At 37.2% G+C, this 11028-nt stretch overlaps 1 protein-coding gene across 1 annotated transcript in view; it reads right to left on the bottom strand.

Moving 5' to 3' along the window:
* Positions 1–9588: 9588 nt before the first annotated feature.
* cfap58 (cilia and flagella associated protein 58) overlaps positions 9589–11028 on the bottom strand; it is a gene marked incomplete at both ends in the record, with an annotated part of 66054 nt that continues 64614 nt past the window's right edge. Inside the window, one exon of the mRNA XM_079461574.1 lies at positions 9589–9730. Within this exon, the coding sequence (XP_079317700.1) occupies positions 9589–9730 (142 nt within the window). The remainder of the gene's footprint in view (positions 9731–11028) is intronic.

Below are 11028 nucleotides of genomic sequence, written 5' to 3'. Positions count from 1 at the left end.
GCATTTAAATTGGAACAACTTCCAAAATCATGCCCCGCAGATGTAGAGGAGTGGAGTGGTGAAGGGGATTGAATATATATAGTTCTGGTGAGATGAAGGACTGATTGTGGAGACATTATCGATGTGAGTCAACTTTAAGAGAAGCTAAAGACAGACATCCATCTTTAGATCCTCTCCAGAGGGCTTTAGATAGAGTCAGAGGAATATAGCGACATCATTTCTCTTTCTAGGACGCTTTTTTTTCTCCAAAATATCCCCAAGGCATGTTTTTGGAGGCATGGACCTTTTCTCTGTAAAGAAACAGAAAAGTCTTGGCAAATATGCTTTGGTTGGCTGTTTATTAATGTAATTTCACACAACATCAATATACATTTATACAGTATGTGTATATCACATATCTTTGATTTATATTTCATATATTATTTTTAGACTAGGGTTCTCACGGTATATGTACCGGTATTAACTGTAACCGTGATATAAAACAACATGATTATCAATATTGTGGTCATTTAACACCTACTGTAATATCCTAAACTATCCAACACCCTTTAAAAACTTTGCTTTAAGAGTCACAGTGGTTACAAACACTCTTTCTGCCTCTTAAATTTTAAGTGTAAATAATTGACCAAATAAAGGACAAAACACAAAATAAACCCAATCAAAGATAAATTTGACTGAAAGTATTATTTATGTATTTTCACCAAAATAACAAATCACACCGTGATAATATTGCCATTTTTTTATTATTTTGGCTACGGAAATAGTGTTAAAAATCACAGTATCCCTACATTGGACACAAAGTACGTTTTGGACTACGACTATAATGGCCATTGTTTTAAAATTCGAAATTTAGTATTATGCACAACAGTGACTGAAAAACACCGTATGCATTTTAGGGGTGAGAGTGACATAGTTCGTATTTGTCATTTGGGGGTCATTGGGATAATTTTGATAAGCCATTGTGGCTGGTTTTGTTATGCAGATCTGGCAACCCTGCACACCAAGGGGCCCTAGTTATCACACTGCGTGCACTGAGACCCACGCACCCCACCGTTCCCCTCTCGCCGAGCCGCGTCTTCCTAAATCTTTCTTTCCCTGCTTTTATCTCTAAAGTCTTCCCGGCCACTTTTTCTCCCTCAAGTTGCTGTCATATCTAATTCACTCGAAGGCATAATCATTTAGACCCACGGATGGTGTTGAAAACTGACAGGTTCTACTATCTCAATAGATCCTGCACTTTGTGGGCACTCTTGGGCCACAGAGACTTTCGGCTGCTTTGACCCGAATTTATCTTCCCCCCACTGGACGTCTCGCTGTAGCCCTGCTATTTGTTCCTCTCTTGAAGGCCAGTAGTGGTTTTCTGCTAAGAACCGGATAGAAATACTTCATTCTGTAGTAAAGGGCAGGCTGAGAGGACCATATGATTTGAAATGTGAGATGGCCATTAACATATGGTAATGAAGTGAGTTGTACCAGCTACTGTATGACAGATCACCGCCGTGTGCGATTGGGGGGCAATGATGACATTGCCCTGTGCTGCACTTTCCTGCACACCAACGTAAATCAAATGTAACTCTCATGTTCTGTTGAGATTTCCTTTACTTCTTCATTGTTTGGGTCACTGACCCCAATGATTAAAGCTTGGAAATGATGATTATAATTATGAAAGAAGTATTTTTTTCTGCTTAAATTACACTTTTCTAATTTATCCTGACTTATTATACTGACTTATGATAAAAAAAGTGTATCAGTTACTCCTAAAGATGTTTTGTTTTGACCTCAAAGGCAAGACTTTAAAGACTTAAAGCAACATCCGATTTTTACTACACAGGTTATAGCGACCGACCGAAATCATGATAGCAATATTGTTGCGGTATTATGTTTTTAAACAAAATAAAAAATGCCATCAGTAAAATGTAATTTTGTGGTTTGTTTGCGGTTTTGCTTGTAGAGTCACGCCACATTCAGGGTGTTGTATAGTATTTGATATTATGATATGTGCAATATTAATACGATATTGATAATCATGTTTTTTAAATATCACAGCTATTGTGAAAAGCGGTATATTGTGACGCCCCTAATTCAAAGCATGTGAAAAATAACATGTTTTATAGGGGTCATCAAATCTCATTTGCAGTAGTCATCATAACGGACATCAGAACTATTATAATGAAGTAAAAATATTTTTGAAAATATCTTATGTAAATAGGAAAGTCATGAATTGGGGTCATGTAGACTCCAAACAGAACACAACGGCTAAAGGTACCCGCAGTAAAGATTACTCACATGTGAAACACAAAATAGAATGTTAGGCAGAATGATCACAGTGCTTTTGTGTGCACGGTGGAAGTGCATAGAGATTTTCAATGTCAGAAATATGTGACCATTTTCATTTTCCATCGTTGTATCTGAACCACATGTACACAAACGGTCCGGTTTCTATGGTACATGGCAGTGCACCAAGGGACAGAGACCGAGAACAGAGTGACCTGGAAAAAAATAGCCAAATCATTTCTCCATTGCTCTGCCAATGCCTTTCTGTTACTGCCTTCATCTGTGTCTCTCTTACTGATGGGCTGGTCATCTCTCTCTCCCTCTCTCTCTCTCTCTCTCTCCCTCTATCTATCTCTCTCTCTCGCCATGGTGAAACCCATTTATTGCCCTGACGCACAGTTACAGACAAAAGCCATTCTCAATAAACTGCTAACTACACATTTATCAGCCAGCAAATGAAAACAGTATGAATTATTCAATTACAGCTAATTTAGGGGTTTGTAAAAACATCTTCCCATAATGTAATAGGTGGAAATTGCTTGCCTTATCTGTCATTCTAGCATCTCCAAACTGTACTAATATTGCAAATCTGTCAAAAACAACTAATAAATAAAATATTTATTCTTTATAGGACAAGTAGCAAATTCCAGAGTTATTATTTTGATTCTGCAATGGCTCTTCGTGTGGGGAGAAAACAAAGTGAACCATATGTGTTTTGTAACATTATTACATTTTGCATTGACCGCAGTGATATTTTGTAATCAGCGCTCACATTTCTTCTGAACTGTTAACCCCAGGAGTGAAACCTCGGCGTATTACTCATCCTGCACAATTTGTGCAACCGAAGGAACGATATCTCAAATCATGGCGCTCTCTGCGTGATCTGATAGATAATTCACAAAGTAAATAAATCTACAAGAAAGTACTGGATTTTGAGTGGTCATATTTTTCACATTGAATATAAAAATATATTTGGCATCTCAAATTGTAGATGTTAAAAATCATATATACTGAACCAACAGGAATGATCTCCTGTATGATGTATTGCCAGGTTGACAAGCTCACCTCAATGACATTGGACCATATTTTACATATTCATAAAGTCCTCAACAGTGTAGCAGTCCTTTGGGAGGCTGTTCGTAATCACGAACATCACACTGACGTCAACACAGGTGGATGTCATTATCATCTGAGAAAGGACATCTCGCTTTAGAAAAAAGACAGGTTTCGTTGAGCATGTCAAAGCCTGAAAATTAGATCTGGGAGGAAAATCATTATGAGACGAGATGGACGGTCGAATCTTCTGGGTCCTTCCTCGCATCCCCAGATCCCATCTGAAATTTGTTTATTTGTATTCTAATGTCCGGAGTGACACCGCCTGTCACATATCATATAGGCTATTTCACGAGTTTGTGACGGTGTGCTCTGCTGATCGGTATTTCAAAGGCATTAGAGGAGGTGTAGATAACTTCTACAAGCTGGAGATATGACCCTTATGCTGAATAGCACAGAAGAGATGGGAGTCAGTTATGGCTGACAGATGTGTGTATTGCTGTCCTTGAGGAGTTGCGAGGAGGTAGGTTATGCTTTCTCTCTCAGATTGGTTGAGGGACATTATTGCACTGGGGAGGGTTTTTCCTAAATGAATAGAAAACAGCAATTCAGTCTTGAAGCTTAAAGGGAAAGTTCAACCAAAAATGTCAATTCTGTCATCATTTAGTCACCTTCATTTCATTGCAAACCTGTTTGAGTTTGTTTTGTCTCTCGAATAATTGTAATAAATAAAATTGGCCCTCAATGACTTTCACTGTATGTACACAAAACCAATGACACATTTCTCAAAATATATGATTTTTTGTTCCACAGAGTCATAAACAAGTTTTGAACAACGTGGGGATGAATAAATAATAATAGATTTTTATTTTTGGGTAAACAATACCTTTTAAGCTGGTCACACCAAGGACAATAATTACCAAGTTAAACATTTAATATATACTTCATTTCATAAGTTTAGCAAAATACAACTATAGATTTTATGAAGTCTTTTCAATATAATTTAAATTCAAATGAATTATAAAGCTAAATTGATTTAATACTTAAGCTTAAAATCTGCCTTACATTGTTGATTTTGTTACAGTGTTTACGGTATTGTATTAGATCCTCGTTGTTGTTTTAAAATATGTTTGAGATACCTTTTTGCACCAAATTATATTTAAAACTAATGAAAAAATTAATAAAAAAGTATCTTGAGAAACTTTAAATGAACATTTATGTCACAAAAAATAAATTATGTGTAATTAAATAATTCATACGAGTGCAAGCTGTGAATTCGGAGAAATGTAACCCATTATACCACATTATCCAGAATATTAACACTGTATTTATTTGCAAATTAATGAACACTTTTAACTGTATTTTTGTATACCGGTCATAGTCAAACAGTCAGTAGTCAATACACTGTCCGTAATATCTTTCTTTGCTGTCATTGCAGGGTGCAATAATGAAAACAAATGTATTTGTGTATTAAAAATAGAGATTTACAAATGTGTGAATAGAAAAAAGAAACCCAGAAAACTGAATTATCAGAGAGAAAAGTGGATTGACTTTGGTTACCTTTTCACACAGCCAATATTCTGGTGTGTAACCATAACAATTTCCACCCATTAGTAAAATACAATAGCAGTCAACCTATCAAACACTGACCATGTAAACAATATGCAAAGACTTGTAAATCAGGAGTATGTCTAAAGCACAGAGCACTCAGGATTTATCATTTGTGTGATGCACAGTGTGTCTATAGGAAAGTCTTTTAACTCGTTCAACCTGCTGTTTGCATATCATCAATGCACGTGTGCATGTTCCATGAATGCAAATGCGCTTGCGTCTATCCAAAGGTTTGCACGCATTCGCTCAAACCACTCAACCTCGTCTTCTCTCTCGCTTTTGCCTCTCATTATCATTCCAGCAACTAGGCAGCAGATGTAATTGAACCGATCAAAGTTTCTTCCAATAAAGCAAATGGAATCATTATCTCTAATGAAGTGAATGCTCTAGAGCTGAATGGATGGAGAATTCTGAACTCTGAATGCATGTTCATTTGTTTTTACTTTTATTTCAAATAAGTCATTTTGATAAAGATGGCTTGTTTTCTCTTACCTCATTCAAATCCGACATATTCAGAGACACAAACCTACTGTGCCCAAACCAAGAAGGCTAGGAGAACCCCCACGTCCCAGAAAAGCACAAGCATGTGTGCAGTACGCTGTACTAAGCACAGCTTGTTAACTTTCCTGAGCGCCCTGTAGAGACGGGATGAGAGAGACAAGAAAGAATAGCGCAGAAGCAGCACCAGTTGCGTTAATGGCGTGCGGCGGCGGCCGGCTCCATTTCACAGGGAGTACGTTGTCATTAAAATGCCACATGATCACATGTTTCTCTCTCTGATTCGCCCGGTGTGCACTGGGATATGTGCAGAAGAAGGTCAAAGGTTTGGATAGTTAAGAAAGACTTGTGTCTATCACACATTTCTCGAAAGAAAATAAACAACTCAACAAATGTAAAAATAGCAAAGATAAATGATTTAAAAGCCTAATGCTGAGTTATGACAGAACACAGTAAAAAAAGTAACAACAATAAAAACATTCAGTAAATAATCCAACAAAAAAACAAATCTTTTTACAGTAAAAATTACTGTAATGTGATATTATTATAGTTAATTATTTAATCAAGTCAAACTTTTTTATTGTCATGTACAAATACATTAACATTACTTTTTACTATACAGCTTTCTATTTAACTCCTCAGCAGCACCCAAAAGAACTCCACAAATGCTGTTAATGCAATTTCTGGGAATTTAATTATTTTCCCACATCTCTTACCAATTATTCCTAGTTTGTGGAGCATAAAAGTAAAGATAACAGCACCCTGGGCCCGTCTTATGGCAATTGCAGCGTGCATTCAGCGGGGTAACATTTGGTCTATTGTCTGTTTTGGAGTGCCAGTAATAAAATGGACGTGCTTCACAAATTCACTCCGTAGTTTCTGAGACGCTGGGCCTAGATGTTTAATTCAGTACATTGTACAACTACTAGAATCAATATTATGACAACATTGTAAGTAAATGTAGACAGGGTAAGAAATGCACTTTATTTAATAAGCCCTAAATAATCATTAGTGTCCAACTACAGTATATACCAGCAAGTTGTAGAAATAGCTTGTTTGATAAAGATTGCAGATTTAGAGTCTTGCCTTTTAACATTCATTCAATTCTATTCAGTATTTTACTAAATGATTCTTAACAGTTCTGCATGCCAATACCTTAATGAGAAAGGACCTTGCTTATCAAATCTGTGTGTAACCGTTGGGTCTTTTAAGACAAAAAGTTATTAGTGATCGCCTAATGCCTTACAACACAATTCATGTGATTTATCAAAATATAGTTCTGTAAAAGTATAATAATTACCGGGAGTCAAAGTCTTATTCTTCCTGACTCCCAAAGGTTTGAAAAGCATTCCTGCCAGTGCTTAGAACACACCCTTACTTCTGAAGTATAGACCCACCTGCTCAGTGTCGCATGCAGTTATCGATCATACCTCAGTTGTAGTCCAGCCTTCATTTATCCTTGAAGCCTTTTCTTGCCTTTTCTTTCGATTTGAAAAGCGTCCAGTCAACGGTCCAAATTTAAAGGTCCAGTGTGTAATTTTTTGGAGGATCTATCTACAGAAATGCAATACATTACACCTACATCTCTTCAGAGGTGTATAGAGACCTAACACAATGAAGTGTTATGTTTTTGTAAGCTTTTAACTAGCTATTTTTACATAAACCACGGGTCCCCAAATGCAGCATGGTGTTTCTTTCTCTAAACGGACAAACTGCTCTACAGAGTGCATACCTTATCTCCATCAGCAAAAAAACAAACGTGACAACATTTTAGTTCTGTGTCAGCTGTCTTAGTGCTTTGAAAGGGAGGGGTGGAGGTAGCCGTTGGTTGTAAATCGAAACCTCTACACTAGATGGCACTAAATTTCATCCACTGGACCTTTAAATATCTGAGGTTAACAACATCAGTTATAACAACAGCAAGACAGCGTAGAGTGCTTCTTTCGCTTTTACTGTCTCGATTACATTTAACCTTGTGGCTGGTCCAGGAGGGATGTACCTGTAACTTAACATGGTGATGTTGGATGGAAGTCGGCGGGGGCATTTTCTACAGGCCCCGTTTGTGTGGTAATATATACAGATTCTCAATTCTATTCCACAGAGATGTAACTATGTGAGACTGGCTCTACGCTCCAATTGTCTTCTGGCTGCCCCACAAACCAACACAGTAAAATGCTTTTCGTAGCGCTTAGAAGGTCACACTATACAACATATATCGACTGTCCACGTGATTATTTTGCAAATGATCAAATTCGATCTGTTTTGTAAACATCCAGTGTATTAACATACCATAGAACAACCATTTTTGGTACCTCGAAGTATCTTTCAGGTCCTTGAAATAACCACTTCTTAATAACTGACTTAAATGTTCGAAATGTAAATAGATTAGTCGATTTTTGAATGCCGCAATCTTGAAGTGCTCACAGACGATACAGCTCTCTATACTGTAAACGACTCCCTAGATCACTGCAAGATCAAACTTTTTGACCAAATAGGACAATATTTAATAAAACCTTGGCAACAGTTGCAGCCATTTAATGCAATGAGTCAGGCTTATCCGGTATCTTTAAAAGGTTTTGATGACTCATAAGCGATTGTGATTGCAACTGAGAAGCAATTTCTTTTTCCCTTGTTGAAAGTCATATTATCTCTTTCCAATAAAAGTGCTAACACATCAGAACTTCGATGGAATTGCATTAAAATACATTTCCATTCATTTGAGGACAGCCATTTTGCCTAAAAGACTCTAAATCAAGAAGTTTAAACCAGCCATATCAGATGACAGTGTCCAATTCTTCCAATTCCAATTTTCACATTCAAAGATTTCTTATCTTGTTTATTTAGTCCTTTATTAATAATCCACTGCAGTGAAATTTGTTCTCTCATTCATGTCATGCATATTAGCACCGAAAACTCTCTGAAATAAAACACTTGACATTAACAGTTGTTGTAAGGGTTCCACTAGGTAATCTGCAAGACACCTGAAACGCTTTTAATGTTCCAGAACCTAGCAGGCTGCCTACGTACTAGATAACATTTTAAGGCACGCTCCTTAATACCTCAAATACCACAGCTTCCTGCTTGGCAACATTAATGTATATGTAGTATGTATGTATATGTATATAATACCTGGAGAGAGCATTCCTGTACATCACAATGGCAGTTACGTGATGGGGCATGCAGCCTATAGTGTGCAACCTCCATGAAATTCTTGGGTATTTATGTATTTAGTTCTGGAAACATTTGTCATGTAACCAATAACTATAACCACAGTAAAGTGACTTGGCAATTTTGATTGGCTAACGGCAACGCAAAAACAAACACGTCCCCAATATCCACTGTTAGTTGACTCAAAAGCATACAGGAATAAATACATTTAAGGTAATGCTTTGAAGGAGCATGTGCTGGTAAAATGATCTTGTGCAATATGGGCTTTTATGCAGCAAGATAATATATCAGAATGAAATAAAGGACATCTGCGTTCGTCCTGATGCAACATCCTCACACACAAACAGTATTCAGTAAATGTAAGTCGCTTTGGATAAAAGCGTCTGCTAAATGTAAATGCAAATCCAGATCCTAGTTTATAATCCACACTTTGGGTTCTTTTTAAATTCATTGCCATATGGATTTAACCGTGGTCTCATTTCTAATCTAAATTAGATTTTATGACCATTAAGTGTTCTGAATAACCCACTCCTGACCGTTTTATCATTTATGGCCGTGAGCAAAGAGAAACCTCAATGTTAAACAGGAGTGACAGTGCGAGCGCTCTACTGCGTCTCAATCAGCTCAATCATTCTCAAATGAGTACCATATACAGTACATATCAGATTTTAACCTGCTCACTCCATCCTCAGAAAACAACATCTGAGATAGGCCTATATAGAAAGAGAAAAAGGACAAGAGATTTGTTTGTGTGCGTTTGTGAGTGTTTAGTACAAAATAGAACCCAAGACATTTCTATAAAAATAACAGTTTTTATTTTATTCCAGAGGAGGATCAGGAATGGCTCTAGTGTACCCCTCAAAGCCACTGACTGAAGAGCAGGCCGGCACCAACAGAGCCGAATAAATACAAGATAACACGGTCCGGTAAGAGAGGATGATGGGAGAATGTGTGAAGTGGGTCTCGGGTGGGTTCTGGTGGACATTAGGACTGCTGCTCGAGGGCCTGAAGGGTCATTCTGTTGTGCTGCTTCAGATTGAAGCCTCCTCCAGTGAATCTGGGGCCGTCTGGACGCTGAGGCTGGATCGCAGGCTGTCCCGCCTGGGCAAGACTCCGTTCTTTCTCCCTGCGGAGATGACCGAGGGCAGAGAGGAGAAAAGCAGATTCAGAGCTGTTTGTGCTACTTTTGACTGCCTGTTTTATTTACTGTTTCAAATTAAAAGTGTCAGTACTGAGCTTAAAAAACATTATTTAATTTATATAATGTACATCACATACGCTTGAGGTTCAGAGGGCCTTGCAGAATCTGCAAGATGTGTATCTTTTCTTTAAATATCAAAATAAGAGGAATCATTAATTAAAAATCTTGTTTTTGGTTTATTTATTTCCTTATTAAGATACAGATTGTCTTGTGGGAAATATAAAAATAGCAATAGGCTATATGTGATAAAAATATGACATGTTATATTTGTATAAGTTTTGAAAGGCATGCATGTGCAAATAGATGCACTGAAAAAAGATAGTTTGCCCGGAAATACCAACCTCATTGACTTAAATTGTATGGGCACAAAACAACTAAAACATTTGCAGGTCATATACACGTTTCGAACAACACAAGGAAGAGTTGTTTTTAGGTAAAATATCGCTTGAACAGTAAATCTATTAAAGACTCCTTAAATTGATTTAACTTTCATTTTATTTGGACCATGGTGAGAAAAACAAATGACCCCATAATCTTGGAGCCAAACAAGTAAGATGACTTAGATGTTAAGTTTTGAATGTCGACAGAAGCAACTGTAACATACGTACATGTTCTACCATATGTTTTGCTAACTTAATTACGATGACAAGCTTCTTTAAAATGGGTTCCGACACCCCGAGTTGTACATTCTGTTCCATTCGGTTGCACTTATATAACTGTTGTTACGACCTCTTAAAAGTAAAACTTGCACCATATGGTTAAAATAAACTATGAATATTCTGCACATGTATTTATATACAGTATATATATTTATACACACACATTTATAGACAAAAAGATACAAACACACACTCTTTCTGTATCCCAGGAGAGAACATCTGTACATCACACAGCTCGCTTTCAACTCTGCTCTAATGATCATGCAGTACACTAGATCTTTCATTCAACACACTATTATTCCAGTACCTCTCAAACAAACACACACACACACACACACACCCTCAACTCCCTCTGTAACTTTGTTTGTCCAACACCAAATGGTGTCAATTAATATTCACTGAGTGTGTAATGCAATTTCACAGTGGGGCCGATGAAGACATTTGGCAACAAGCTTTAAACACACACACGCACAAACACACTGCTCATCCAACCTTTGTTCCTCCCATTGGTAAACAAACACAATGAAATGAATGAGATGAAATATGCTGATTCTCAGACGTGGC

This window comes from Barbatula barbatula (assembly GCF_947034865.1).
Source record: "Barbatula barbatula genome assembly, chromosome: 8".
Lineage (NCBI taxonomy): Eukaryota > Metazoa > Chordata > Actinopteri > Cypriniformes > Nemacheilidae > Barbatula > Barbatula barbatula.
Note: the sequence above shows the minus strand (reverse complement) of the source record. Positions and strands in the feature narration are given on the sequence as shown.